Source organism: Sporobolomyces koalae (genome assembly GCF_050403365.1).
Source record: "Sporobolomyces koalae JCM15063 DNA, S_koalae_JCM15063T_v1_ctg2, whole genome shotgun sequence".
NCBI lineage: Eukaryota > Fungi > Basidiomycota > Microbotryomycetes > Sporidiobolales > Sporidiobolaceae > Sporobolomyces > Sporobolomyces koalae.
The window spans coordinates 825,670-853,271 of record NW_027481769.1 but is presented as its reverse complement, the minus strand read 5'-3'; the positions used below and the strand labels follow the sequence as shown (position 1 = coordinate 853,271).

Sequence of the window (27,602 nt, the reverse complement as noted above, 5' to 3'; positions counted from 1 at the left end):
GCACCACCGAGGTCCCGACTTCCCTCGCAAATCGGAACGGCTCGCACGAATTTCCTGTGGCTTCTTTTTGTGCTCTGTGGGAGAACGGGCAACATCTCGCAGATGGGATCCCGTTTCGAGAGAACCAAGAGGAGAGCTTGAAAAAGGTCCGAGCAGGTTGTGAACCGTCGCTCGTACCAGATAGAACGAATGAGAACGGCAGAGCTATGTACATGTGGATTACAACTCCTCCCAATTCACAAGTGGCAACATCGCTCGCTTGTTCCTTTCAATCTTTGTTCCTTTCGGCCGCTTCGAGCAGCAACGCGACCCTTTCTCCTTCCCGTTTGCCCGAGATCAAAGCTCCCGCAACCGAACCGTGGTTGTCGAGGTCCGTGTGTTCTCCCGCCCATCCCAATCGACCTCCCCACGTACTCCTGCTCAAGACGACGAAATCGAGTGGGCTCGAACTAGTGCCATCTTGAGATCGAGTCAAAGTTGTCGGAGTCGAAGTCGCGCCGAATGAGAACGGATCTCGAGTCCAGTCTGTCACGGCATGATCAATGTAGCGTGGTGCAGGGGTAGTAGGACTTGTTTGAAGATCTTGCAATCGTTCGACGAGGTAGTCGTGCATGTTTGATGCAATCTCTTCGGCAGAAAAGTTTGACAAGTGTTTCGCAGCGTTCGCGCCGACGTACGCGAGCAAAGTCGGGTGAGGGTCCGAAGCGAGTCGGTAAAAATTGACGACGGGGATCGTCGTGCGCGCAAACAATTCTCGCAAGTTTGTAGGTCGAGGGGCTTGAGCGGATTTCGAGGGAGGGTGCGAAGCGGTCGAGAGGGGAAGAAGGAGGTAGGACCCGTTCGTCTCGGGTGCGGGCCACCAGGGCTTATCGTACGAGAGGACGACCTTTTCGAGGTTACCAACCAGTGTGCGCTCGACGGCAGAGAGGAACGCAGGAGGCAGCGACGGGGTAAAGTTCGGTGGTCGTTTCTGCAGTACTGAAAGCGGAATGGTCGAGATGACGAACTTCGCGGTCAAGGTCGTACCGGTTCGAGTAGTCACCTTGACGTGATCTTCACAGTCTTCCATTGCGGTCACTTGTTTGTTCAACTTGAGCTGACCTCCCTGTGACCTGTAATCGGCAACGAGGTTCTGCACAACCTCAGAGTATCCTCCCGCGGGCCAAGCGTCGGTTCCTCCAACCCCCTGTTCGAAGCCTGCCCACTTGGCCGAGGCTGAGCGTACGAGCAAAATCACAGCGAGACAATCAGCTAGGGGAGAATAGCATTGCGTTGGTGAACGAGGACTCAACTGTTTTCGAGCTCGATTCCAGCACCGATTTCTGCAGTCCTTGCGATCGCGACGAGTCTCTCGTCGTGTTCGAGAGTCGGGAACAGCAAGCTTGCGACCGAGACGTTCTCGGCAGTACCGGGTACGGGCTTGTAGGCCATCTGAGTCGAGCTTGCGAACAGAGAGGAAGATTCTGCTTCCGTGAGTGGGCCCTGGTCGCCATAGACGAGTCCTTTGGCGCCTTTCGGGATGTGTACATCCTACATGGATTCGACCATCGCGCATTTTGAGTCAGTCAGGGAACAAACCCCTTTGCGGCAGAACGGATCATGCGAGCGAGGAAGCACTGACCATGCCAAGTTCTTGCAAGAGGGGTTTCGCAGGATTGCCTTCGTGGTAGCCATGAATCATGGAGCAGCCTAGGTCGACGCGACTCGAATGCGTGAGAGCTCTGCCGCCAACGCGGTCTCGGGCCTCGAGCATGACGATGTTGAGCGATGTGGAGCAGGTCGTTTGGAGCGTGCGCGCCGCTTGCAATGCCGCAAGTCCTGCTCCAATGATCAACACATCGTATCGGTCTGTGCTCATGATGCCGTCGGATCGAGGGTGACGAAAGAGCGGAGAGAGAGTGGGGGAAAACCATCCTCGCGCGACTCGGCTCGACTTTGACCTCTGATCCCTCTCGTCCACGCTATACAGTCGACACGAGCCGTTGTGAGTAGCGTATCTCGCAACGGGGTGTGCAGAGATTCTCCCGCAGTCGCACGACCACCGCCTCGTCCTGATCTCGATCGGCACCTGGCCATGGTCTGAGAACCTCGCTAGACTGCAAATCACAGCAGGATTCAGGAGACAGGCTGACACTCTCACTGGTCGTCTTGGTCCCTCCACAGGACGATAGCTTAGGGATTTCACGCGCTTCGGTCCGACCATGTTTCACAAGAAGAAGGCTCCCATGCCTCTCCGGACGGTCAAGCGTGAACCTTCCCACCCTTCGAACCAACCGGCTACCCTGCCCTCTCCTTCGACCGATTCATCCGCGACGACGACTCCCGCGGGAGCTTCCCCTCTCCCGACGAGTTCCAACTACACCGACTTTATCCTCCGATCTTGTGCTCCCCCCACCGAATCGGGATGGAAGCACAACATTATGAAGTTTGCCGCGCTTGGGGAAAAAGTCGTCGATCCAGGAGACGAGAGCGTGTTTGTTCGACCGGTCAGGTTGAATCGCAAAGATCCGAGAACGGTCAGACGGTTGACCGATCAGGATCGAGAACGCTTCAACCAACGGGCAAAGGAACGGGCAGCCCAGGCAGCGGGAGTGCCGATGCAGGTGGACGGAGCAGACCCCGACAGCAAGGACGGCATCAAGGACGAGGCCGACGACTCGGGTGCAGCGGGAGCAGGTGACGACGACAAGAAACCGAAAGAGCAACTCGACCCGAGCCTCGTCGGCAAAGGCACAAGTGGGTACACCGCCGGTAGCCGAGCGCGAGGTCCTGGAGGCATGTTCAAAAAGAAGATTCGACGCGTGTTTGTCGCAAGTGAGGAGAGCAGACGACTCAAACGTGAAGAGTGGCAACCATGGGTCCTCGAGGACGACGAAGGGCAAGAGCGCTGGATTGGTCGTCTCGAAGGAGGAGCAGGCGAAGTCGATGTCAATGGCAAACCGAAACCAGGCTCGTCGAATCAATCCTCCGCCACGGGCACCAACAACAACGCGAGCTTGAAAGGATGGCGTCCGGCTGCAAACGCTTCCGAGGCAGGAGGTGGAGGGAGCAGCTATGTCGCGTTCGTGTTTGGAGAGAACGGAGACGAGTTTCAGGTCGTCCCGATCAATCGATGGTACAAGTTCAACCAAGGTCCCAAGTACTTGACGCTTGCAGAAGAGGAAGCCGAAGAAGAGGTGAGCCTTGAACCCCTCGCTCACTCGCCCGCTTTTCCAGCTGACCTGACTCCTTTCTTTCCCCCCAAACAGTGGAATCGGCAACAAAAGACAAAAGAGACTGAACGATGGGTCATGCACAAACGAATCGCTCCCGCACCCTCGACCGCACCCACATCTGGCGAATCGACACCGCAACCTTCCACTTCTGCCACCTCGGTGGCGCCTGCACGAGGAAAGAAAGCCGGCAAGAACGCCAAGTCTGCACGATCCGAAGGCACGCTCAGGGATCGCATGATCGCTCGTTCGGCAGCTGGAATCAAGATTGACGAGGACGACGACACGAAAGGAAGACCGCGGATCAAGTCCGTCATATCGACCAACGACGGGGGAACCCGCAGTGGAGGCAGGGCGAAGGGACGAGGTGGAGGCGACCAAGACGATGACGAGTTCGACTACGAGGAAGACTTCCAGGACGATGAGGAAGGCATTGCCAAGATCGACGACCTTGCTGACGAGGACGAAACAAAGCAACTCGAAGTACGCCTGGCTTCTGGGATCTACATTCGAGAAACGACGATTGACTGGATTGTCACGACTACAGGAACGAATCCGCAAAGAGATGCGTGGTGCTGAACGACCTGACGAAATTCCGGACGACCTCGAAGGTGAAGATGACGAGGAACTGACTGGCACGGGTCGCGAAATCAAAAAGCTAGTCAAGAAATCGGACAAGAGTGGAGCTTACGAGTCGGATGATGACGACAACCCATATGCCAGCGTGCGTACTCGAGCCGTTCATCTCCGACTGTCTGGTCACTGACAAGCTCTTCTTCCCGCTGTTCTAGTCTGACGAGGAGGACGACAATGCTTCTGTCGCATCGGGAGATCGCGGCGGCATGTCGAGCCGACAAACAAGTCCTCAACCTTCGGGTCGCGCGCAATCTCCTTCTTCCCACTCTCGTCAACAATCTCCCTCTCGAGCGGGAACTCCGATGAGCGGCAGCGCGCTCCTCGCCAAACGAGCGACTTCACCTTCGGGTCGATCGACGAGCCGGAACTCGTCCCCCGGACCTTCGAAGCGCAAACGGATCGATGGCAGTCCGGGAGTCGATTCCGACGGGGATGGTTCGAAACGGAGGAAGAATGGCAAAGCGAAATCACCCTCGCCTGGAGCAGACCAAGTCGGTCTGCTCTCGAAAGAGGATCTCATCGGGTTCCTCAAGACTCGACCGAACCAGAGTTCGTCGACGAAGGAAGTCCTCGTGCATTTCAGGAAAGCGCTCAAACAGGAACCGAAGAACAAGGCAGCCATCTCGTCCTTGATCAAAGCGGTTGCGGATCTAGTCAACGGAAACCTGGTCCTCAAAGCGGGATTGTGATTCTTCGTGTTCTGTTGCCTGTACTCTTTCGTCATTCCGTAGTAGGACAAGCGTGCAGAAAGATCACATTGCATTTTCCCGGCGGTACGGATCAAGCTAAGTTGTGAGAGACCTTCGTTGTTTCACGAAACCGACGCGAGCTTGCCAGAGACGCGACTCGCCATCTCTCCCTTCTGAGGACGGACACCAACGCCAAAGAGCACGAACGGCAACCTGTCGGGGAGTGGTAGGATACGTGAGCAGGTTAATCGTAGATCATCGAAATGAAAGCTCGGGACCGACCAAGGCAGTCGACGAGGGTTGAAGAGATGGAAAGCGACTATCCAGAGGCACAGCTCGGCGTAAGAGAAGAAGGCGAGGCCTGGACCCGAGTCTCCCCAGGCGGTTTTCTTGACGAAATTGATCACGTCGACCTGCAGATCCACTTTGCAGTCAGGGATCACTTGCACTGGGCACGCGCGTCCTATACTCAGAGCGAAATCTCACCCAGGTCTTCATGGAGGCGGGAATTGGACGCGTCGAGGGATCGAGAAGAAAGACCATCTGAATCCGAGCGTAGATTCCGATGTGCCAATTGCCAACGGTGCCTAATCCGTCCATGTATGACGCATTCGTGCACAGGACGCTCCAGTCTGAGACAGAAAAGTTCTGAAGATAAAGGGAAGGGCGCTCGTAGCAACGATCATCGTCGGTCGGGAACAAGTCTTTCGGAAGGAAATCCAACGCGGGACGTTTGTAGCCTTTGACGAATTCATGATCAGTCAAGACAGCTCGCAGCTTCAGTCTGTGTGGATTGCTTACCAGTTGCGATGATAATGCTAGTGCGACCCGCAAAGACGAATCAGTCAGACGATGTTTGCAAAAGCAAGAGCGGTAAACTCGCTCACACATCGGCGCTCTCCACCGTCTCCTGCCCTTCGTCACCGGATTTGGTGCCTCGAGGACGCTCGACAATCTTGATTCCTCTTGCAACGATTTTCTGAGTATCGCAACGCTTGTACGTGACGAGACCTTCGCGGATATGCTCAAGGTACTCGTCATTGACAATTGGGGTCCTGCAGTTTTGATGCGATTGCTGTCAGCAGCTGTTCCGATCTCTGAGGAAGAGAAGCCCGTTACCCTTCGAAGAGGCCTTTGGCGTTTTTGGCCGGTGACAGACCCTCAAGATCGCGATAGTGCAATTTGCGGATCAACCATTCGGGGATGAACGAAAGCGGCTGTCCAAATCGAACGCTATGAACGTCAGCTTTCGTAGCGGAATCACTGATGATGGGCAAGTGTCACCATCTCCCGTCCGAATGGCTGCAAGCTGAGCAGAATGTCGATGACTGTGTTGCGCGGGATGACCCATTTGTCGGACCTTGCGAGCACGACGACGCCATTCGCCTTCTTCTGGACCGCGAGTTCTGCAGCTTCGACCCCAGACGCGCCAGATCCAACGATGACCACTTTCTGACCGACAAGCTCGGCGGAATCAAGCTGAGACGAATGAAGGATTGTGCCGCGAAAGGAGTCTTGTCCCTCGAGGTCGATCAATTTGGGCTCGCCGCAAGTTCCGACAGCGCAGATCTAGCGTATATCAACACCGTCAGTATGACCTCGTTATGAGCGTGGTCTATAACTACTCACGATAGCGTCAAACACTCCTTCTTTGCCGTCATTGATGATCCAGCGAGCATGTCCGTGTTGACGAGGATTCGTCGAACTCTCATGGCGAATTACCTTGTTGACCCGTGTCTGTTTTGCTCGGTTCAGGCCGTCAGGACCTGGATTCTCGTAGTTTGAAAGTAACAGCGAGGAAACGAAACGGAGACCTCACGCTGAACCGCGTTTTTGCTTCGAGATCGTACTTCTCCCAAACACCTCGGATTTGCGCAATGATCTCGTCGCGTTGAGGAAAGCCTTTCGTCCATTTGATGCTCGGGTGGAACCGGTACAGAAACGAGTTGAGCTGCAATTGCGAAGTTCTGTTTTCTCTAGCCCACACACCTCCGACATCCTGTCCAGCCACGTGTACCCTGAGTCAGATCCGGCTTGGATAGGGTTTACAAGAGGGAAGAGAGCTGACACTCTCCGCTTCGAAGATTACGACATCGAATCCGTGGTCGACCAAGTGCGCAGCAGAGCTCACTCCCGTCAGTCCAGCTCCGACGATTGCAACTCGTCCCAAAGCCTTCTGCCCTTCTTGCAGAGGCAGGTAAGTCTGCGCATCCGTTACCAACAGTCAGGAGGTGTGTGCGGCGTCGAATTCCCCGACGAGACGAGGAAGAATCGCCGAGGAGCGTACTCCGCTGAAGATGTATCCCAGGAGCGTTTGATAGACGAGGTAGGCCTGGCGCAAGAGACTCAAAGTCAGCGCAATGGGCCAATGCCAAAGCGCCGTAAGGGCCGACGCCGAAGAACTCGTTGAGCGAGGCGTGTGCTGGTGCGAGTCGTGGACGACTGTCGCATCCGAGTCTGATCCGGACATATCGTTTGCACAACGTGCGCAGCAGCGAGGGGACGGGAAGAGCTGATGAGAAGCGAAAGCTACAGCGAGCGGTATGACGCGTTCGGATTTCACGCGCAACTTGCTCGCACGTGCATATACTCGCGCGATTTCCGACAATTTTTTCGAGGCGCAACAGTCTTTCAGAGTAGCCTTCACACAGACACAGGAAACAAGCAAACGACGACAGACTCAAAGCACAGGGGAGAGCACAGACAGGAGAGGGGAAATCGCGGGCAGAGGGGTATCAAGCGAGCAGGCTTCGGTTCTATCTAGTAGAACCAGTTGAGGCGAGCGAGAAGCGCTCCGACGACCAGGGTACTGAGTCCGGTCGTGAACTGTGACAAGGTACTCCCCAGAAGTCAGCTCCAATGCGCTTACTGCTATTCTTTCGGCAAGCTGCGCGGGCAACTTACCTTGATCAGGTTCGAGATCTGGCGATCAAAGGGGAAGAGGTGAAGGCCAGTCGAGGCAAAGTCGGAAGGGATACTGTCCTCTTGCTTCGCGACCTTCCAGACATCGGTCGAGGGATCCTTGCGCAAGTCGATGCGGGTCAAAAAGCGAAGAGAGAAGGAAGGGTTAAGCGCCTCTGGGAGCGGGAGACGGAACTTGAGGGTCTCGACGAGATCGAGCATGCCTGATGAGCGTGCAACAATGAGCCAACGGCGACCAAAGAACAGTGGGCCCTCGCAAACGAGGAAAGACCCCTTACCAGACTGGTGCTCTACGCCCTTGACGGTGCGGATACGATCGAACGCGACTACGTTGAAGTCAATCTTGTTGCCGTACGTGAGCACGCGTAGCATTTTGTATCTGTCAAGGGAATCAAGCAGAGTCAGCTGCAAGGTGCTCGAATTCACTCCCGATAAAGCCAGCAACGCACGCAGCCTTGACGCCTTCGATTCCAGCACCTTTCGGCGAATTGAAAAGCGGGTAGACGATGACCGCGTCGGGCGTGAAATAGGCATCGACCGCCGCCAGCATGTCGACCGATCTCTCGGAGCAAACGAGCTGCTTGACCACTTGGCGGATCTCGGTCGAAGGATTCTGCATCTCTGCGGGTTGCGGGAGCTGTTCTAGGCCCGACAAGCGAGAGCATTGAACAGATGGGCATCAGACGAGGGCCGTGTAACGCTCCCGGTGATGTCACGGAGGAACAAACGCGGTGACTCACGACGGTTGTAGAAGACTACGCGAGTTGAGCAAAGGCGAATTTGGAGGCAGGGAGGCCGCGAAAGATGGAGCAGTACAGAGGAAGAGAAAAAGGCGACGGGCACTTTGAGCGGGAAAAGCGAGTGAATGCGGTGCTGCAGCCCCGGGCTTTCGACAGGAGCTTCGTCTCGCAGAAATTCGCTCTTGGTTTGACGTCACGAGGAAGCTCAACATGGACAATTACGATAACAAGCTAGTAGGAAGAAGCAGTAGTACAGAAAAGAGGGCACAAAGCTGGAAAGGGAGCGGGAGGGCAACTAGCTACTGCTGAGCTTCGGCAGGAACGACAGCCTCTTCTTCGTCGCGATAGATTGCAGTCGGAGTTGCGCTGCTGGCAGCGCGCAGCGCTTGCTCCTCTTCTTCTATCTCGCGCGATTCTTGCACGAGGGAGCAAGCTGGACAGAGCGCGGCTGTTTAGATTCACGAAGCATCAGTGCTGCTCGAAACTTGCTTGAGCGATGCGCGAGATCTAGATTCTCACCAATGACGGCATCTTGAATCTCGTTGCCTCGGATACCGTAGCGCGCGCGAGTTTGGAAGCGCGAAAAACATTGCATGAATACCTGGCCAACTCCGAACAGTTGAGGTGCGAGAGCATATACTCCACACCAGAGCGAGATGGGCTGGGTCGACTCGGTAGCTGTCAAGGGGCAACGGCGAGGATCGTCAGTCTCTAGAGGCTTGCACATTGGACATATCTGATGTTCAGGGCTCACGTTGACCAGTCGCAGTGAGCGAGACAAGGCGGTGGTGGTTCTGCGAGTAAACGATGCACGGGCAGCTGATGTAGTAATTGTAACGCGTCAGCCTCGATCATGGACGAGAGGATGAACTTCGGAGAGCACGAACAAGCAAGAAGCGGTCGTCAACCCCGGGCGCTCGCAGCACGACAACAAGTCGTGGTTCCATTCTCGTTTCCCATCTAGCCCGACCTCGAGGCCCTCTGCAATGAGTGAGAGTCAGCTGGGTTGATCGCCCGATGCGCCTGGACGAGAGATAGATCCGCACTAGGGTTCCTGGCGCCTTGGACCGTCATAGGAGAGGTTGCATGCTGTGTAGAAAGTATCGTCAGAGGTTCCACCCATGGCTCTGGATGGTCCAGCTGGACAGCTCACCGGTTGCGAACTCGATCCCGCGAGAACCGCGTTCACGGGCTCGTACGCGGGGGGCGCTTCTTCCTGCGGTAGGGCAGCGTACGGGATCTTCTTGTCGGTCGTCATGGCTCGGGTTCGGGTCGCGTCGATGAGACGTGGGAAGGTGTAGGGCGAAACCCGAATTCGAAACACCCGCGGAGGCGGTGCTCCAGCCTCTTCGCAGTCGCCACCCAATGTCAAACCTTCTGATCCCCTCTACTCTCTTTGTACGGGTATCTTTGGATGAAAGAAAGTCGCAAGCCCCGATCCTTCTGCTCAACAAAACCCGGGACGAGAATTTTCTCGAGCGAGCTTATCTCGTTGCAGGACAAGGGACAGAACGAGAGTACAAAGGAGATTCCGCTGGAATCGAGCGCAAGAGCGCTTTTGAGTGAGCAAATCCAGAGGCCACAAATATGTTTGATCGAGTCGACCGTCGACGTCGACCAGCGACTGTCGAAGGCAGAGACTATTGATAGGTTATTCAAACCTATTCATACACGTGAGAACAGTGTCGTGAGTCCCAGTTCTGAAAGATCAGAAAGAAAGGGTGTGCCCGTACGAACGACCAGGAAACGTTGAGCACCCCGGTGTCTTCCGATCCAATTGCGTTGAAAGCTCCAGTCGAGAGATCGATGCTAGACGAAGAGGAGCAGCCAGGACATTCATCGGCTACGGTCGCCTCGGTAGAAGCGCCCGTGGCTAAAGAGAGTGAATGAAAGGCAGCAGATGTCAGCTCGCGAAATCATGCCGAATCACAATAGATGTACCGGTGTTGGTGATCTTGATCGTCTTGCCGCAGTATCCGCCAGAGCCGTACATGGCAGTCTGGAGCGCGACAATCTTGCTCGAGTCGCTGTTGACGGACCCACAAGCACCGGCGGCTCCGTCCTCTGCGGCAAGGGTGGCAGAAGCCAAAGAATGTGAGCTAGATTCCCCGCGACTTCCTGCGGGATCCAATGAACACTTACGATAGAAGAAGGTGGCCTCGCCAGAGTATGTGCCCGAGGACGAAGACGAGGTGGACGTTGAGGAACCGGTAGACGAGGAGGTGGCAGCAGCGGCAGTCTGACTGAGACTCTCAGAACCCGCATACCGTCCACGACCTTTGCCTGTGGAGCCGGTCGCGCGAGTCGGAGCAGCCGAAGTCATCGAGGACGAGATAGAGCTCGAGTCGTCCGAGCCCGAGCCCGAGTCCGAAATGACGCGAGTTCCTAGGGGACCGGGCGCTGTGTATACCGGTGTGTCAGCTCTAGAGACTCAAGACTCTCGGAAGGGTAGACGGCCTTGGTAATCAGCTGGACGACAAGCTAACCTTTGCCCGTGGCGGGAGGACCTCGACCAGCGAGACGCCTTCCGCTCTTGTTGCGGCGAGTGACATACTTGAGGCTCGCCGGGGCGTCGACCTCGCGACGTTCGAGAGCGTCGCCGGTAGCAGGGACGATCGAGCGACGACGATTGTTGCAAGCGGCCGAGACAGAAGTCGTCGCGACGAAGAGTGCGAGGAGCGTGGAGAATGCGATTTTCATGTTGACGGAGCGTGTGTGATGCGAGATGCGATGGATACAGGTGTTGGAATGTTGAGCACAGCTCTTGAGACAGAAAGGGAGTCTTGCAACGAGAAAGAGGCCGACGACGGACGAAATGAAGGAGAGGAAGAAGAAAGGCAAGCGCGTTTTGTCGGGATCATGAGAGACTGCGGACCATCGCGGGGTCGAGAGGGCTGCGAATACACCTCGCACTGATCACCGCAGGCGACGCGAAGAGTGCCGTTGGAGCCATGTCTCGCAGAGCCGCGCGAGACAATCGTGAGATCGCCGCGCAGCTCGGGCTTTCGCAGGCGGAAAAATTCTGCGAGCGATAAACGGGGTCTTGGAAAGCGCAGGCACAAAGTTGCCTGGAATCGCAAAGCCACAAGCGTAATAACTTATCAGCAGAGAGTGGTCTCGGCAGGCCTCACGCGCTGCAACCTTGTAGCAAAGAGCCGAGCTCCGCCGATTCTTCATCCCTGCGTTCAAGTTGGAATTGGACACACAAATCTTTCTTGTCGCTCCTGAGCTGGTTATCACGCGTGTCCGCGGGATCGTAGGCGGCGTTTTGATCAATCATAACCAAACCTTCTGAGACATGCCGCTTGAAAGCTATTTATCCCCGAAGCCTGTCCGCATAGTCCGAGCAGCGGTACAAGATACAAAGCGGTCGTGGATGGTCCTGGAGTCGTGGCGAGGGTTGCAGGGGCGTTAATTCCATGATTCAACATCATGAATCGATTCTCCTTCGCGTCAGACCACCTACCTGCCTCGCAGACCTCCAGACGCGCATTTGGCCGCGTCGGGTGCGCTTCAACATCGTAGTGACGCGTCCAAACGCGACTCACAAGCCGTCATTGACTCGACACTGGGCATCAAGCAGCTCTCATCCTTCAGCAAACAATGCCGGGCCCTCGCACGAAGCGACCTGCCGAACGCGAGCCTGATACGGTCGCATCGCTGCAGGAGCCTCTCGAGCAGGTGCTTCAGCTGTTCAGCGTTGCGCAGCAGACGACCGCCTCACACCGCAAGCACATCAATACGCTCCACTCGCTCTTCTTGCGCTGTGCCAGGGTCGTCACACTCTCAAAAGATGGTACTCAGAAGCAACTAAGTGGCGAGAGAGCATTCGGACAGAAATTCCGAGAGGCCGTTGTGTACCCGCTCGGAATCAAGAAGGGAGTCGAACAAGCGGACCGCATTGTCAAGTTCATCGCTGGATTTGTCGCATTTTCGGTCGACTATGGTCAGTCAGATTGTAGGACCCATGCTGTACACGCGCTGAAACAGCCTTGTCCGGTTCAGATTCGAAGCAGCGAGACGGCAACGACGACGATGACGACGAAGATGACGGGCCAGCTTCTCGGCTCGTGAGCCAGCTACTATCGTTCTTGCTGCGAGGGTTCCAGGCCAAGAGCAAGATTTCGCGATACCGTTGCGTGCAGCTTGTGACGCTCATGATCAACAATTTGGGAGAAATCGAGTTTGTCTCGATTCATTCCTTCGTGACCTGTTGGCCTCTCGCAACTGACTTGAGCATCATATTTCTTCACTCTGCAGCGACGACTCGTTTCAGCATTTAAAAAACGCCCTGCTTGAGCGGGTTCGTGACAAAGAGTCTTCAGTCCGACTACAAGCAGTGGTCGGGCTCTCGAAATTGCAAGAAGCGGACGAAGACGACGAGGACGAGGGTTCCGATGACGACGAGGAGAAGAAGTCGGTATCGCAGGTGCTGATCGACATTATGAACCACGACGCTGCAGCGTGAGTCGGGATTGCGATTTCTTCGTGCGCAAATCGCCTGACCCGGAACCTGATCATATTTCGGATTGGTGTCTTCTCGCCTGCATAGGGAGGTTCGACGAGCGGCATTGATGAACTTGTTCCCAACCGAGGAAACACTGCCTGCTCTCCTGCGCCGAACTCTCGATGTCGACACGATCAATCGACGCCTCACATTCACGCATGTCCTGCCATCAATTTCTGCGAACCATCTCTCGACGAGCCAACGGCAACAAATCATGAGTCGAGGCCTTCGGGATCGAGAAGAGGCTGTTCAGAGAGCCGCCAAGAAGCTCATTGGTGTCTGGGCGGACCAGGTCGGGAACGCTGAAGACTTTGTCAAGCTCTTCAACGTGTTTGACGAAGAAGTCGCAACGGTGGCAGAGAAGGCGGTCGAAGCGATGGCAGAGGTTCGACCAGATTTGGTGGACGGGCTCGACTTTGGTGGCGAGTCTCTACCATTCTGGATCTTTCCGTCGGAATCGTATGAGCTGACGTGTGGAAGCATACCTGCAGACGATTTCTTCCAAAGCTTGAACCATGCGACCGCCTTCCTCGCTCGTGTCTACCTGGGCTATTTGCGCACGGAAGGTAGCGCTCGACTGGCAGATATCGAGCCAGTCGTAACGGCTCTCGCGTTCTTCATCCAAGCCGAATGGACCCAACTTGTCGTTCTGCTGGAATCTGAAGAGCGCAGGGAGGATCGGGAAGCCGAACATGAGTTTGTCGTGAGGCAACTCGTGAGCATGGCGGTGAACTTGGACTATGGAGACGAGATCGGTCGACGGAAAATGTTTGAACTGATGCGTGAGTACCGCCCAAGTCGCGCGAGCAAGCTTGCACTCGATCCACTGACGTTCCATAACAGGCGAGATGCTGCAACACTCGGCTCTACCTCCCACCCTCATTCCTCTCTGCCTCGACGTCCTGCTCAAGGGAACCTCCGAGCGCGACTTTATGCGTATCGTGGTCGAAATCGTCCAATCCTTGCGCCGAGACTCGCAACTTGTCACGTCCGATTCAGAGCTGAGCGAGGTCGAGGATGATGACGAATCGAGCGAGGATGATGAAGGTGCTGAGGGCGGCAAGCGGCGGAAGAACAGAGGACCGCGATCACTCGAACCAGATCAGGTCGAGCGACGGAAGGAACTCGATCTTCGGTGTCTGACCGTTGTGAAAGCGCTGCTCGAGCGAGTGATGAGTGTGAGTGCCCATGTCTTGTCCATCAAATGCACGCCTCAGTACTCAGTCAAAACCGCTGGTCTCAGGCACTGCAAGAGAATTCGATGCTACACGGTCTCGTCGCCGAGCTCATTGTACCTGCCGTCAAGACCAAGGACTTTGAAGTGCGTGCACAAGGACTGATCTGTCTCGGTCTCTGTTGCCTGCTCGACAAGGTGAGCGCAGACTTTCTACCTCAACATGGTCAGATCGATTTCTCACCAAGGTCTCGCTCTGGTTCAGTCGATGGCACTCGATTCTTTCCAGCTACTCGCTCGACAGAGTGAAGCAACCGAAGGCGAACTGCAGGTCAAGATTCTGCAGACCCTGTTCGATCTCCTCATCCTTCATGGCATCGGGTTCGGCGAAGAACGCGGCTTTGGCGTAAGCTTGTCGATTCTGTTATTCCGCCAGATCCCTTGAGCTGATCCGGATTTGATAGGCGGACATCATCCTCGGGTTCCTGAGTAGCTCGCTCGACCAGGAAGATCCTCGAGTTGCCGCCACAGCCGTAGTCGGAATCGCGAAACTGATCCTTTCGGGAATGGTGACGGATGAAGAGGTATGGCCAATTTCTCGTACGATGCTGTCGAGACGATACTCAACTTGTACCCGATGCGCTAGATCCTGAGTCGTCTCGTACTTTTGTACTTTGCGGGAGAGACTGCCGACAATCAAGAACTCCGGCAATGCCTGTCCTACTTCTTCCCGGTCTACTGCTACTCGAATCCTCAGAACCAGCGAAGGGTTGCAAATGTAAGCGGTCACAATATGACAATGTCCTTTGGATGACAACCAAGAGAACCTCATGTCAACTGTTTCGACCCTTGCTTCTTCGCAGGTTGTGATCAAGACGCTCGAAGTCCTACGCAGCGTGCACGACGAGCTCAAGGACAAGTCGAGCATGGTTACCCCGTTACAGATTGGGTCGCAACTCGTCGATTGGACTGATCCTCAGAAGGCACTGTCAGTCTCATCCCGTTTCATTGCCTCTGGAAAGTTTGTTGCACTCTGCTTACCTTTTCAACCACATGCCGGTACTATTACGTAGGGAGACGGAAGGTGTCAAAGCGGACGATTCGGTTCAGCTTGACCTTGCGATCACTATGACTCAAGCGCTGTACAAGTCTGAAGACAGTGAGCAATGCGTTTTCCATCTCGACACCGAGCTTCGCTGATGAAAGACAAGCCCACCTTCTCTCTTTGCGAATGTAGAGGATGAACGCAAGTTGTGGTGTCAATTACTACCTAAGCTTTACATTCCAGAAGAATTAGACGATCTCAAGATCAAAGCCTTGACACTCCTCATCTCGGAGCTCAAAGAGGTAAGGCGATCGTTTCCCCCGAGATTTCTGAATGCGCCCTTGCTGACATTGAAAACGACGGTTTTCCTTTTTTGTCCAGAACCGGCCTTTGACGGAAGCCGTCCCTCGAAACGCACTCAATCGCTTCGAGACGAGTCTCAACAAAGTCTTCCTCGAACGACTGGAAGCGTTGACGAACGAACAGATCGACACTTCCGAATCGGTCCAGGCGGTCAAAACTTTCATAGATCGGTGTGAGCAGGATGGGGATGGTTCGACAGAGGACGACGGAGAAGAGGAGGATGAGGACGACGAAGAGGACCAAGAGGAGGTGGAAGACGAAGACGAGGAGGAAGAGGAAGAAGAAGAGGAGTGATGAACGATACTTTCGTATTTCTGGGATCTGATTGTTTTCTAATAGTTTGCTCTGGCATCGGGCAAAATCTCGTGAACGTTACTCGCGTACGAACATCTGAATTGCATTCTGACTTGCGGAGTTCCGGACAGAACCTTGACAGAGAGACAGACGGAAACAAGCATTGGGAAGAACGACTTTCGATAGACAATGAGAAAAAAACAAACGACTACTTTCCAGCACAGACAGAAAGAGAGCGAACGAACAAAATTGTGGGGAGCCTTGCTCGTTCAAGCTCAGGCCGAAAGCTTGACTTGAGCGGGGCCCAAGACTTCACCCTCGACAATGTGGTACGAGTCGTACATCTTGATGGCCTCGAGTCCGGCTTTGATGCCGGAACCAAACATGCCGCCCTGCACAACAAGGAATGATCAGTACTCTGTGCGCTGGAGCCAGTTAGCGAGACAGCAAGTTTACGAAGCTGGAGAAGGCAAGCACGTCAGCGCATGGGACAGACATAAAGAGTCATGAAAGGGCATTCAACTTACGATGCGCCCATACGGTTCGCGCCATCGAGCTCACTGAGCTCCATGCCTCCACAGACGAGTCCAGGAACGATCTCGCGGGTGTTGTTGACACTGGGAAGAAGTGTTCTCGGCAGTCAGACTACGCACCCCAAAGCCGTGCTCAAACGAGAGGATCCTGCTCACATAAAATCTTCGGAGGACCTCATGTCGAGGCAGCGCATGTCGCCAAGTTTGTCAACGAGTCCGGCGGCGACGAGACGTTTGACCGAGAAAGCGCCGAACGGGCCGCTACAAAGCTCGATTCATGTCAGCCGTGCGAGGACGTCCGATACCTGGGGGCATTCAAGTCCGTACTCATGACCGGCAAAAGAGGCGACGACAGGGGCGGTGATGGTCTGAGGATCCATACAGGACTGAAGTCCGTGCGCAAGGGTGACGAGGGTCCTGTTGGCGGGTGACATGCGGAAATGAGCAAGGTCTCAGGTCATAGTGCGGCTGGGAAACCGGACTGACCAGTTTGAGACGACACCACAGACGCGTAGTCCGTTGCCGAGAGGGTCGGGACGCGTGATCAAGTCTTCGCAAGCGGTTGCGTTGTAGACTATGAGGGAAGGGAGTCAGCGCGCCGCGCTCCCGCACGTTTCGGCCAGCCGGGAACTTACGCTTGACATTGGGAAACTTTCCATACCGAAAACAACCGGGGGAGAATCAGCATGGGGGGGAACAACGAGGGTTTCAAACGAATCTAGTTCCGCCAGCATTATCTGGATCAACTGATAACCGTATAATCTCAGACGCTCTAGAGCAAGTGGGTTGGCTACGAAACGAGTCGAAGAGCGCGAGCTGCTTCAACTCGCCGTCCACGAGCAGAGCGCCACCGGTGTTTCGTTTGAAGGTCCGCTCGAGCACTTTGTCGCGGCTGAGCCATAGTAACTGCAGCGCAACGCTCGGGGGTTGGGGAGGGAGGGGCAGGGTAGGGCAAGACTTTGTGTCGAGGTCGCATACAAGCACGAGGGGCTCGTACGGACGGCGACTGAGAACTGAGAAGACGAGCACACCTGGAGAACCTTGGACAAAATGGTCGAAGTAAAGAGCGCGGCATGCTTGACGACAACCTGATATGAGAGAAATGGAGTAAGCGATATGAGGTGGTTGACCACGGATCAGACTGGTGCGCAGACTTGCGTATTCTCCTTCGTCCTCGAAAGGAACTCCGAGCTCGGCGAGGAACTTGTCAGCGGGCTTCCTGACGACCATTGCGGACATGAGTTGGCCACCGAGCTGTGTATCAGACTTGTCAGCGTGCGTGTTCTTTCGAGGTCCTGCAGCGTCAAGAGCAAAGACTTGCCCAAGCTCCTCCTCCGGGCGCTACGCCTGCCTCGAGGATGGTGACCTTGAGCTCGGGGCGGCGAGAGGCAATCGTGTAGGCGGCACTGAGACCGGCAGATCCAGCACCGACTGAAGGGCAGGGTCACATCGAGGTAATTTATTTCAGCCGAGGCACCGCGAGAGGAATCGAGGCTTGGATGGGTGCGTACCGATAACAATGTCCGAGATGGCGGTGTTGACGAGGTCGTCACCGTACCTGCGGCTCATGGCACGGGCAGTGATATGCTCCCTGCAGCAGCAGCGGCGGCGACGGTACAATATAGGGTTAGTTCCGGATGCTGCGGGGCACGATCTGCTCGACCTTCCCTCCGTTGTTGGGGCCAAACCTTCTGAGAGACGGTCGAGAGGACATTTCGGAGACAGCGAGGGACGGTGGACGTACTTGATGGGCGCAAAGAGGTAGCTACCGTCGTAGTCCTCGCGACCGCCAGAGATTTCGCCGTGAGCAACGACCTCTTCGTTCGACGATGCGACCGAGTCGGCTTTCTTGATCGACGACGGGGGAGAGATGGGAGCGACCGCGTTGTCAGGGAGCGTGACGGACGCCTTGGCCGCGCCGGCGACTCGCAGCGAGGCGATCGACGATTTAAAGAGGTCTTGGTGCGAAGCGGTAGTCATCTTCTTTGAGAGTCGATTTGGAAGCAGGAAGAGAGGGTAGCGAAAGGAAGAGGTGGGAAGAGATGGGAAGAGGTGAAAGAGCGAGTCAACAGACGCAACGAACTCGACGAACGCAGCGAACGCGCACGAATGTGGAGATTTCCCTCGGGAAATTCTTGAGCCCTCGTTCGTTCTATTTCTGACACCGCAAGCGCTTATCGCCACACATTCTCTCGCATTACCGGTCTGGTCCTCACACGAGCAGCGGCGAGACGAGTGAGGGATGCCGATTCAAAGCGATCACCACATCGACCACGTTGCGACTGCGGCGCACAGATCGCTTGTCGTGCCAGCAAGCTTGAAGGATCGCTTCATGTCCCTCGGCCTTCTCTCGTGTGCACATCACCACATACAGCAATTCGAACCCATGAACCGATCTATTTACATGGAAGCGTTTCTAGCTCGGGAATCGGCGGGAATCCACTTTCGGCAAAAACGGGCAAACACGGGCTTTGCGATGCTGTGTAAACTAATGACCAAGGGGGAGAGAGTAGACATGGGAATCTATAATTATAAACACAAGGAACAGGTACGGAAGGTATATCTTTGGGAAGGGCGACTAGGCCGACGCTTGCTCGCGCTTCTTGTCGTCGGCAGCAGCGGCAGCGTTGGCTTCGTCGATCTTTTGCTTGACCGCTTCCCGCTCGGCACGCCAGTCGGGCTTGACCGCAACGAACGATCCGCGCGAGCCGTGACGAGGGTGGTCAGGAGGGTGTGCGTCGATGGCTGTCAAGAGAGCGGATTGTCAGTTGCCGTGCGCGCGTCTCCGAAATCAAGCTTCGGAGCTCACTGATGTGGATCGAGCCGTCCTTGTTGCGGCGAGCGAACACGCAGTCGAGCGACGGCACGATGTAGTGTGCGCCAGAATTGTTGATCTTCTCGACTGGAGATGCAGCGAACGCTTGTGTGAGCAGAGTTGATCGTGCTACGAAAGCGCAAAGAGGAGACGAACCAGGGTGACTCGTGCAGATTGCGATGGTCCTGGCACCACTGACAACACCAGCCTTGATACCACTGGGAGAGTCTTCAAAGACGAGACATTTCTCGATCGGGATGCCAAGATCCTGTACAGATACGAGATGGGTCGTTCAGCTTGCAAGTTCCACGTACACGGAGAGTGTGGTCAAACGTACCTTGGCGGCGAGGAGGAAAGGGTCGGGGAACGGCTTGCCGCGCTCAAGTCGTGGGTCATCAGCAGTGACGGTGACTTTGGGCCTCTTGATACCGGCGCGGGCGAGAGCTCCGTGAGCGTCTGTATGGGCCACGAAAAATATGAGCTGAGGTCCAGGTCCCCGCAAATGCAAGAAGAACGTACAAGTCTTGGCAGAAGAGGTCGCAACGGCGTAGCGGCCGTTAGGGAGAGACTCGATGAGACGGCGAACACCGGGAAGGATGCGGATGCTCGCGTTGCGGCAGCTGTCGTACGAAACCACAGGGTTAGTTGGACGCTCAGACGAACAGGCGAATCTCTCGATATTTGTCAAATTTACCCGATCTCCTCTTCCGTGTACTCGTTGAGGTCAAAGTGACTGTCCTCCTCGTCGTCTTCATCCTCATCGAAGGGGTTGTCGAGCTGGGCCATGCGATCTTCATCGTTGGTGTCGAGCGCGGCGAGCTTGGCGTTAACCTTGTCCATCTCTTTGTCCTTGGGCGATTCCTACGTTGAACATGATCGTGAGTACATTATCGAGACCTAGAACCCTGCTTCAGAGTCAGAAGTGGAACCTACAAGCTTGCTCATGCCGAATTGACCACCAGCAAGACCGGTCAAAAGAGGGTTAGGGCCGCTACCAGAGCTGCGCCTACTCGGTCGTCGACTAGACTGGTTCGAGCCTCGGCGGCTCGAACTTTCGGAATCGCGGCGAGAGCGAACGCGAGTGGTGAATTCGTCGGCTTCCTTGAGGATTCGCTTCTCGAACTGCACAGCAAGCGTTGAATGAAAAATCCCATCAGTTTCTGTCGAGGATGCGGCGCATTGTGACGAAGATTCCGTCGCTACTGGGTAGCCGCGCATGAAGGAATTCTTCATGACGTGTAATGCGATGAAAGGGGGTTCCGGAGGCTCACCTCGACGACGTGTTCCTCCATCTGCTCGTTAGTGAGCCTGCGAAGCTTGGGCTTGAGGTCTTTCAGGTTGTCGATCGCGCGACGTCCGTGAGTAGCCGCGATGACCTCGTCAGCGGGCATGCCCAACTCTTCCGCGACCGAGGACCACGCAGCCTCTACGGCCGCGATCGAGTCGACGAGGGTACCGTCCATGTCGAACAAGATGCCTGGACGTGTTCATGTCGCGTTTGACGAGGTAAGCCAGCGGGACAGGGTCAGTCTGGGTCCGATGAATCATCGAGATCGTAGCGACAGTGCCTCACCTTCGACATCGAACTCGGCATGAGAGACGGGGAAACTAGGAGAGAGCGAGAATTCGTGCGTTGACATGATGTCGAGTCGGAGTCCGGGTGAAGTGCAAGCGGACAGAGAGTTGAAAGTAAGAGTCTAGCAACTTTGTGCATGTTCGCCCGAATCCGAAATCGAAAATCTGGCAAAATCTGGGGTCGGTTCTCGCGGTAGCGAATTCGCGATGACGACGATTTTCCGTCTTTGCTCCGATCGACCGCAGACAGGACAGCGCACAGGTCCCGTTCGATCGAACGTGTGCAGCACGCACGCGTACAGATCTACAGCACCTTCGTCAGCGGGACGCCGCCGCGCAATAGGCCTTTTGCACTCGAATACGGGCTCCTCCCTTTGACGTGACAGTTTCAAACGGGACCCCTTGGCATTGAACCGGGTCCGTAGGTCCTCCGACGATTTCTCCATAAACACCTTCTCAACTTGGAGAAAAGAGTTTACCGCCGAGCATCGGCACCCTGACAGCCTGTCCCCCACTGACCAAGCACCGAGCAGCGATGCTTGGACGATCATGCAATTCGAAGGGCTTGCACCGGAACTGAACTGTGCATACCGCCGTACAGACCAGCACGTGACGTAGCAGTGAGGAAGTACGGTATTCATTAGACCGCCAACGGCATATTCGCGAACGTTCTGCTATGTATGGCGTACGGCCTAGCCGAGCGAGGGGGGATACCCGCTGGACACAACCTGTTCCAGCCTTGCGCAGATCGATTCTCAAGGCTCAGACGAGCGTAGCGTTTCGCTAGGTCGGGTTAGATCTTCGGTCAGGGCCTTCAGTTCTGTGACGGACGATGTGGTAATTACAACAAGTACAGCTCGAGGGTACTGCGAGACAGGCCGTATAGCGTCGTGAGGGTCATTCGTCGAACGAGAGCAGACCAATCTTCTTCTTCGCTTCCTTCTTCTCCTTCTTCTTGCGTTTCTCGTCTTTGTCTTTCCGCTTGGCAGTATCGATTTCTTCCTGTACCTTTGCTTGCTGCTTCGCGTCTGCCTCGCTCTTGCTTCGCTTGACTACGTCGTCCCAGCTCTCTTGCGACCCCGGACCGTCTTTTGCCTTCGACTTGCTCGCAGTTCCCGAGGAGAACGAGAGGGACCCTTTCGCCTTGCTCGCAGGCTCGTCTGCTGCGCTGGTAGTGCTACTGCCTGGAATGACTCAACATGCGGTTGCAAGTCGGGTCAGTCGTGCGCTCTGCCTGTCGTCATTGGGCGTCTCGACGCAATGAGCGTTGTACGCACCCTGTGCCCGTAGCTTGTCGACCTCTTCTCGATCGAGATGCTTGCCCTCCTTGAGCACGACGACCGTTGGCGCCTCGTCGCCCTTGCCTAGATCCCACTCGTCCTCGTCCTGCTCGTTCTCGGAACCCGACTGAGCTCCCTCTGGCCGAGTGGGAATCGCCGGTCGACCATTCGCGTCAAATGGAGGCGGTTGACGTCGTTGGCCGCCTGCGAGCGCGGCGAGTGCATTCTGGAGGAAAGCCGGCTTCTGGCCGACATAGGCCAATCCGCGCAGTTGATTCTTCGATGGCCCGGACTTGGGATCATCGAGCGGGTCGCGTGCACGCTTCGACATGACGAGGAAAGGTGGCCGGTGAACTAGCGAGAGTGCCGGGTTGCGGTGGCGGTGCTGTCTGAAAGCGAGGGTTTTTTTTTCTGCAACAAAGTTCATCTCAAACTCCTCCTACAACACTACCGCGCCCACGATGGTCAAGATCCGCAAGAGTGGGCTAGCTATCTGCTCTGTGTATGAACCTGGCTTGGTCGTACTGACTCGCGCGCGTTGTCGTCGTTGCAGAGACGTCGAACCGCACCACCACGCGCATGCGCGCCAAGGTCAAGCACAAGGTCGCAGAGCACCAGAAAAAGGCCAAGAAGGCTGCCAAGAAGGACGTCACCTGGAAGAGCAGTACGTGCTGCTCCATCGGCGTCTAGTCTGCTCGCGAACTGATCGCACCACCTTGACTTGCTCACACACCAGACAAGCCCAAGGACCTCGGTATTCCCAACAGCTTCCCGTACAAGGACCAGGTACTCGCAGAGGCTGCAGCCGAAAAGCAGCGCGTGAGTACCCGCACCATTTCACCTCGGTTCACGCTCGTATAACTCACCGCGCTTCGTTTCGTTCCTGCCAGCTCGAGGAAGAGAAAATCGCGCGCCGTGAAGCACAGAGGAATGGCACTTCGGCCACGTTCGCTTCGACCGCCGCACTTGCAGCTGCGCTCGCCGCCGACTCGGCCATGGACGAGGACATGCAGGACGACGAGGACCAGGAGGAGCTCGTACAGGACCCTTCGCTCAAGCTGCACGCCAAGAGTCTGCGCAAGGTGCTCGAGATGAGTGACGTCGTGATCGAGGTGCTCGACGCTCGAGACCCCGTCGGCACGAGGTGCAGGGCCGTCGAGCGAGAATTGAAAGCGCTCGATGGAGGCAGGAAGAAGCTCGTTCTCGTGCTCAACAAGATTGGTTCGTCTTTCTCATGCTCACTACCGAGACCGAGAACTGACCCCGAGCGTGTGACTGTACGAACAGATCTCGTTCCGCCTCAAGTGGTCCAGGCGTGGCTTGCTCACCTTCGACTCCAAGCCCCAACGATCCCCTTCAAATCCTCTACTCAACAGCAGCGCAATCATCTCTCGGCTTCGTCAACCGCGACTCCTCAGTCAGCGTCTGGCTCGTCGACCAAGCCTCTCCTCGAGCTCATCAAGGGATTCCGCAACAACGGTGCCGGACCTTCGACTTCGGCTGCCGCCGTCAAGACTTCGCTCACGATCGGTCTCGTCGGTCACCCGAACGTCGGAAAGTCGTCCTTGATCAACACCCTCAAGCGATCCAAGGCGTGCTCGGTCGCGCCCACACCTGGATGGACAAAAGAGGTACAGGAAGTCGTGCTCGAGAAAGGTGTGCGAGTGTTGGACTGTCCCGGAGTGGTCGTTGAGGCGCGCGGTGAACTCGAGAGCGCACTCAAGGGTATGATCAAGGCGGAAGAAGTTCGCGATCCGAAAGGACCTGGTTAGTCCACTCTCTCCCTTCTTGCGAAATCGTCTTGGCAGTTCATTGACATTGTACCTTGTTCCCCCGAAACAGTCGAGATTATCCTTCAACGGTGTCAACAAACTCACCTCCAGATGCTGTACAACATTCCCGCTTTCTCTGGAGTGACCTCGTTCCTGCTCGAGGTTGCTCGCGCCAAGGGTCGTCTTCGCAAGGGAGGAGTTCCCGATCTCGACGGTACCGCGCGATCGATCCTCCGAGATTGGGTCCAAGGTCGAATCCCTTACTACACCTCGCCCCCATCAGCCGCTGCCACTCAAGCCGTCAAGGAACAGACCGAACAGACCTCGCTCGAGAACGTGACCGACGCCGATGTCGACAGTGCTCAGATCTTGACTTCGTTCGCTCCTGCGTTCGACTTGGCGGCATTGTTTGGAGAGGCCGATGCGGTCGCGTTTGGAGAAGGAGGAGCTGGAAGTGCCGTGCAAGGCAAGAAGGCGGTCAAAATGCAAGATGGAGCTATGGGCATGGAGAGTGACGATGCGAACGTCGGATGGGTTGCCGACGAGGCTGAGCCGATCGAAATGGACGATGACGAAGACGACCTCAACCTTGATGACTTGGTCGACGACGATGACGAGATGGAAGACGACGACGATGACGAAGAGGAAGCACCCGAACTCGTCCCCGCGGTTGAACCCGTTTCGAAAAAGACGAAACGGACTGCTCCTCAATCTCAGATCGTTTCTGTCGCCCCTCCTTCCAAGAAGTCAAAATCGGTCTCGTTCTCTTCGAAGCCTCTCGGACCGACGGGATCGACCGCAGTCAACGCTGCCACTTCGAACGCGCGCGAGATCCTCTCGGCTGGTGTCGACGAGGTCGGGTTGAACAAGGCGAACAAGAAGGCTGCAAAGAAGGACAAGAAGAAGGCGGCCAAGAAAGCGAACAAGGCCAAGGGAGAGGTCGACGAGGCGACGAAGGAGTTTGGCGAGGATGCCGAACTGCCATCGAAGCCGCGAGGTGCACGAACAGTCGCAGGCGTTGGAATCGGTGAAGCGTACGACTTTGGAGAGTTCTTCGGCAATAAGTCCCAACCCGCTCACGCCGACGACGACGATGATGAGCTATAGATGTTCTCTCCCCTGGCTTCCTCGTCCTGCTGATACCTGATACTCTCATGTCGTGGTGTAATGCTTTACTGTTCTGCTGTAACTTGCACGCTTCCGCAAACTCCGTGCTAATCGGACGCGATCAAACAGAGTTGCAAATAGATAAGAGACGCACAAACTACAAGGTATAGGCGAGCGATCACAATGACAAATGGAATAGAGAGAAGAGGGTACATGTTTTGGGGAGTCCCACAACGCCAGTTTATTCGCCATTTTGGCCTTCGAGCGCCCTGATGACACCGAACGAAGCAGCGGCAGCCGCTCCACCGACAAGCAACGTCGTAATCGAGCCATACGCGTAGCCACTGACGCCGATCGCTGCACCTGTGAAGTACGTCTTGAATGCTCCAAACACGAGCAGGACGATCGCGGTAATTCCGGCGGACCACACGAGTCCTTCGCCAGCAGTCGCAATGAAGAAGTACGGCACGAGAGGGACGAGCCCTCCGAGGAAGTACGACAAGCCGATCGTGATGGCCGAGATGAAAAGTCGGGCGTCGGTCGTCTCCTCGAGCCCTTCACCAAACTTGAGAAGGAACGCCGTCAGACCCTTCTCGTCCTCTTCTTCTTCTTCGGAATCACTGGTGGATGCTGCAGGCGCTTTTCGCGGGAGAAGAGCAGCGCGCTCGGGGTCGGGGGATTGAGTAGCGGGGAGGTTCGAGAATCGTGGTCGGCGTGCAACAGTGTTGAGAACTTGTCGGATCAGAGATGGAGGAGCTTGCGGCTCTCCGAGCGAAGCTTCGACCTGCAGCAGAGCACCAGCTACTCGTCGCGAGAGCGAATCATCGACACCAAGGGGGGAAAGGATGGCGTTCACTTCTCGCTCCATCTCGCCGGCGCACGAACGAGCGACACGTTCCTACAAGAGTGTTTCTTCGATCAGTCAGGGGCGGAGGCTGCAAAGCAAGCGTCGAGTGAACGTACCCGAGTGTTCTTCTTGAGGTATCGGTAGTGATCCCGCTCGGCTTGAGCAGACAGGTATCCTCCGACACCCATCGACAATGCTCCAGACACAAGTTCGGCGATTCCAGCAGTGTATACGAGGCGAGAGGAACCGAGAGACGAGAGACCAGCGGTGAGGGCAAAGGGGACGGTCAAGCCTGTTGTGCAAACATATTTATAAGCGCCTGTGACGTAAGGGAGACTTCAGCCCTAGAATCAACTGACCATCAGCGAGACCACTGTAGCAAAAGAGCAAGACGTGAGTGCCAGATCAAGCCACAAGCGACAACGAGGTCAGGCTTACATGATGATGTCCCTGACAATATCCGGGTCGACCAGGGCTCGCTCATCATCTCCCTTGAGGTCCCTGCAGCAGACTGTGCGCTCGCGGTTGTGCACATCGCACTTGGAGGCTGTTTCGAGATGAAAGGAGGCGTCGTCGCAAATTAGCTCGCGCTCTTGCTCGTCGGGGCAGACAGCTGGTGGACTTGCCAAGAGGCACTTCAGATGATCCGCCGGGGGTTTGAGGTCCAGATTCGAGCGACCACACCGGTCGCTGTGCTTGGTCGGGCGCCGCTCGCTTCGGCAGCGCGACGGCGCCGTTCGGGGTGTTGGCTGCGACAGATGCGCGAGACATGTCGTTCAAGGCTGTGGATGAATCGAGGCGAGGGCGGAGACGAGAAGAGAGGCGCAGGAAAGCGGAAGAAGAGGTGAGATCAAAAAAAGGGATGTCGCAGCTACCAGCCGTGCAGATCAAAATGATCTTTTCCGCTCGCACGCCAATCAGACGCGTCGCAAATTGATCTCGAGATCTCTCTAAACTTTCTTTGCCCCAGCATATATTCATTCCGTGTAAATTCTGCCGTATCGCTTCGGTATTTGAATTGCAATCATTGATATACACAATGAGCTTCATCTCAGCAGTGTCTCGGGCTACAGCGAATCGAGAAATACCGCGTGCTCGGCATCAAGAAAGAGGCATATTACAACACATTAGTATACACCATAAGCTGTTATCATAGTGTAACTGCTCTGGTAGAATAGTGGTTATTTCGTCTGCTTCACATCGTATTCGATCTGAATTCGCAGAAGATCGTGAGTTCAAACCTCACCTAGAGCATGTTCTTTTTGCTTTTTGCGGGCGGACTCTCAGCACCTTTTTACCTCGATGAGGCTAGCCTGGACATGACTGCATACTGCGTTCAATCACAGGGGTTCAAGTCGGGTAAGACCCGCGCAAGGTAGAGACGGTCGCCCGTCGGAAATTGGCCAGTCCACCCAGTTTCGAGCTGCCTCGTATTGATTCAACAGGCGGTTGCGTGGTATCTGACAGTCCGAGGAGAAGGTACAGATAAGGCATTTCAGGTGGGGGGTTACAACAACAAGGAGTCTTAGGCTGACAAGCATGACAACAAAGATTCACTGGGAGAACAGCTGAAATCGACGCGGTGTACGCTCGGTCGTCGAGGAGGAAGCAGGAGTCCATCCTTTCCAAGCGCTCGACACTCGACCCTTTCGATTTGTGCCACCATCCTTTCGAGCGATACGTCGATCTGGCGTCCCGCTGGGCGTAGGAGATTTTTGCGGCATTCAACCGGGGTCGAAGCGTATACCGCGTCGATTTCAGCTGTTATCCCAGTGGATCCTTGTTGTAATGCTTGTCAGCCACACGGGCGCAGGAGTGGGTGGACCTAAGGCGCGGTGAAGCCGTAACGATCGTGTATTCAGGCAGGAGATGGCCGAGTTACGATCTTGGAGACGAGAGCAAGGGTCTGTCAAGCATAGCGGGATGGTCAGAGGTTGCTTTTGCAAAGAAAAAGAATCGCAAGACAGCTTACGGCTCGCTTCGTTTCGGATCCAAGGCGCGAAATAGTCAATCTGGTACAGATTGACATGTTCCTCAATGTAGATGCAGCGGTCAGAGGTAAGTGTGTGGGGACAGGGTGTCAGAGCGCGA

General features: G+C 55.6%; 12 protein-coding genes across 12 annotated transcripts; 3 read left to right on the top strand and 9 right to left on the bottom strand.

Moving 5' to 3' along the window:
• Window positions 1-268: 268 nt before the first annotated feature.
• On the bottom strand, window positions 269-1,858 carry JCM15063_005806 (flavin monoamine oxidase family protein; the record flags this gene model as incomplete). The annotated part of the gene is made up of 3 exons (XM_076676027.1): window positions 269-1,215; window positions 1,293-1,530; window positions 1,622-1,858. 3 exons carry the CDS (start codon window positions 1,856-1,858, stop codon window positions 269-271), a joined length of 1,422 nt encoding a protein of 473 aa, XP_076537166.1.
• Window positions 1,859-2,201: 343 nt separating this feature from the next.
• TFG1 (transcription factor IIF subunit TFG1) lies at window positions 2,202-4,537 on the top strand (the record flags this gene model as incomplete). Its single annotated transcript, XM_076676026.1, has 4 exons — window positions 2,202-3,176; window positions 3,249-3,695; window positions 3,760-3,936; window positions 4,004-4,537. The coding sequence occupies 4 exons, from the start codon at window positions 2,202-2,204 to the stop codon at window positions 4,535-4,537; spliced, it is 2,133 nt and encodes a 710-aa protein (XP_076537165.1).
• A 122-nt stretch (window positions 4,538-4,659) lies between these two features.
• On the bottom strand, window positions 4,660-7,007 carry JCM15063_005804 (flavin-containing monooxygenase; the record flags this gene model as incomplete). Its single annotated transcript, XM_076676025.1, has 11 exons — window positions 4,660-4,750; window positions 4,820-4,950; window positions 5,024-5,277; window positions 5,339-5,355; window positions 5,425-5,592; window positions 5,657-5,754; window positions 5,822-6,106; window positions 6,167-6,274; window positions 6,357-6,536; window positions 6,606-6,740; window positions 6,825-7,007. The coding sequence occupies 11 exons, from the start codon at window positions 7,005-7,007 to the stop codon at window positions 4,660-4,662; spliced, it is 1,650 nt and encodes a 549-aa protein (XP_076537164.1).
• A 290-nt stretch (window positions 7,008-7,297) lies between these two features.
• Window positions 7,298-8,078, bottom strand: JCM15063_005803 (uncharacterized protein; the record flags this gene model as incomplete). Its single annotated transcript, XM_076676024.1, has 4 exons — window positions 7,298-7,363; window positions 7,442-7,662; window positions 7,738-7,838; window positions 7,909-8,078. 4 exons carry the CDS (start codon window positions 8,076-8,078, stop codon window positions 7,298-7,300), a joined length of 558 nt encoding a protein of 185 aa, XP_076537163.1.
• A 420-nt stretch (window positions 8,079-8,498) lies between these two features.
• Window positions 8,499-9,457, bottom strand: JCM15063_005802 (PLAC8 family protein; the record flags this gene model as incomplete). The annotated part of the gene is made up of 6 exons (XM_076676023.1): window positions 8,499-8,647; window positions 8,719-8,877; window positions 8,954-9,018; window positions 9,087-9,180; window positions 9,246-9,288; window positions 9,353-9,457. 6 exons carry the CDS (start codon window positions 9,455-9,457, stop codon window positions 8,499-8,501), a joined length of 615 nt encoding a protein of 204 aa, XP_076537162.1.
• Window positions 9,458-9,850: 393 nt separating this feature from the next.
• On the bottom strand, window positions 9,851-10,899 carry JCM15063_005801 (RlpA-like double-psi beta-barrel domain-containing protein; the record flags this gene model as incomplete). The annotated part of the gene is made up of 5 exons (XM_076676022.1): window positions 9,851-9,860; window positions 9,937-10,072; window positions 10,141-10,263; window positions 10,342-10,599; window positions 10,686-10,899. 5 exons carry the CDS (start codon window positions 10,897-10,899, stop codon window positions 9,851-9,853), a joined length of 741 nt encoding a protein of 246 aa, XP_076537161.1.
• A 903-nt stretch (window positions 10,900-11,802) lies between these two features.
• On the top strand, window positions 11,803-15,582 carry YCG1 (condensin subunit YCG1; the record flags this gene model as incomplete). The annotated part of the gene is made up of 14 exons (XM_076676021.1): window positions 11,803-12,145; window positions 12,205-12,382; window positions 12,460-12,663; window positions 12,752-13,128; window positions 13,198-13,488; window positions 13,550-13,884; window positions 13,950-14,078; window positions 14,146-14,286; window positions 14,345-14,464; window positions 14,527-14,658; window positions 14,744-14,868; window positions 14,954-15,039; window positions 15,118-15,227; window positions 15,307-15,582. The coding sequence occupies 14 exons, from the start codon at window positions 11,803-11,805 to the stop codon at window positions 15,580-15,582; spliced, it is 2,847 nt and encodes a 948-aa protein (XP_076537160.1).
• A 523-nt stretch (window positions 15,583-16,105) lies between these two features.
• THI4 (thiamine thiazole synthase) lies at window positions 16,106-18,095 on the bottom strand (the record flags this gene model as incomplete). The annotated part of the gene is made up of 10 exons (XM_076676020.1): window positions 16,106-16,199; window positions 16,272-16,376; window positions 16,443-16,532; window positions 16,602-16,689; window positions 16,751-16,766; window positions 17,147-17,203; window positions 17,274-17,369; window positions 17,437-17,546; window positions 17,627-17,706; window positions 17,860-18,095. The coding sequence occupies 10 exons, from the start codon at window positions 18,093-18,095 to the stop codon at window positions 16,106-16,108; spliced, it is 972 nt and encodes a 323-aa protein (XP_076537159.1).
• Window positions 18,096-18,693: 598 nt separating this feature from the next.
• JCM15063_005798 (uncharacterized protein) lies at window positions 18,694-20,570 on the bottom strand (the record flags this gene model as incomplete). Its single annotated transcript, XM_076676019.1, has 9 exons — window positions 18,694-18,860; window positions 18,925-19,017; window positions 19,087-19,198; window positions 19,268-19,386; window positions 19,450-19,550; window positions 19,625-19,791; window positions 19,864-20,052; window positions 20,202-20,407; window positions 20,504-20,570. The coding sequence occupies 9 exons, from the start codon at window positions 20,568-20,570 to the stop codon at window positions 18,694-18,696; spliced, it is 1,221 nt and encodes a 406-aa protein (XP_076537158.1).
• Window positions 20,571-21,402: 832 nt separating this feature from the next.
• Window positions 21,403-22,116, bottom strand: JCM15063_005797 (DUF4604 domain-containing protein; the record flags this gene model as incomplete). Its single annotated transcript, XM_076676018.1, has 2 exons — window positions 21,403-21,689; window positions 21,783-22,116. The coding sequence occupies 2 exons, from the start codon at window positions 22,114-22,116 to the stop codon at window positions 21,403-21,405; spliced, it is 621 nt and encodes a 206-aa protein (XP_076537157.1).
• A 130-nt stretch (window positions 22,117-22,246) lies between these two features.
• NUG1 (RNA-binding GTPase NUG1) lies at window positions 22,247-24,664 on the top strand (the record flags this gene model as incomplete). The annotated part of the gene is made up of 6 exons (XM_076676017.1): window positions 22,247-22,265; window positions 22,339-22,449; window positions 22,522-22,604; window positions 22,676-23,006; window positions 23,073-23,552; window positions 23,628-24,664. 6 exons carry the CDS (start codon window positions 22,247-22,249, stop codon window positions 24,662-24,664), a joined length of 2,061 nt encoding a protein of 686 aa, XP_076537156.1.
• A 241-nt stretch (window positions 24,665-24,905) lies between these two features.
• CCC1 (Ccc1p) lies at window positions 24,906-26,282 on the bottom strand (the record flags this gene model as incomplete). Its single annotated transcript, XM_076676016.1, has 5 exons — window positions 24,906-25,562; window positions 25,628-25,803; window positions 25,871-25,884; window positions 25,950-26,058; window positions 26,138-26,282. The coding sequence occupies 5 exons, from the start codon at window positions 26,280-26,282 to the stop codon at window positions 24,906-24,908; spliced, it is 1,101 nt and encodes a 366-aa protein (XP_076537155.1).
• Window positions 26,283-27,602: the final 1,320 nt, after the last annotated feature.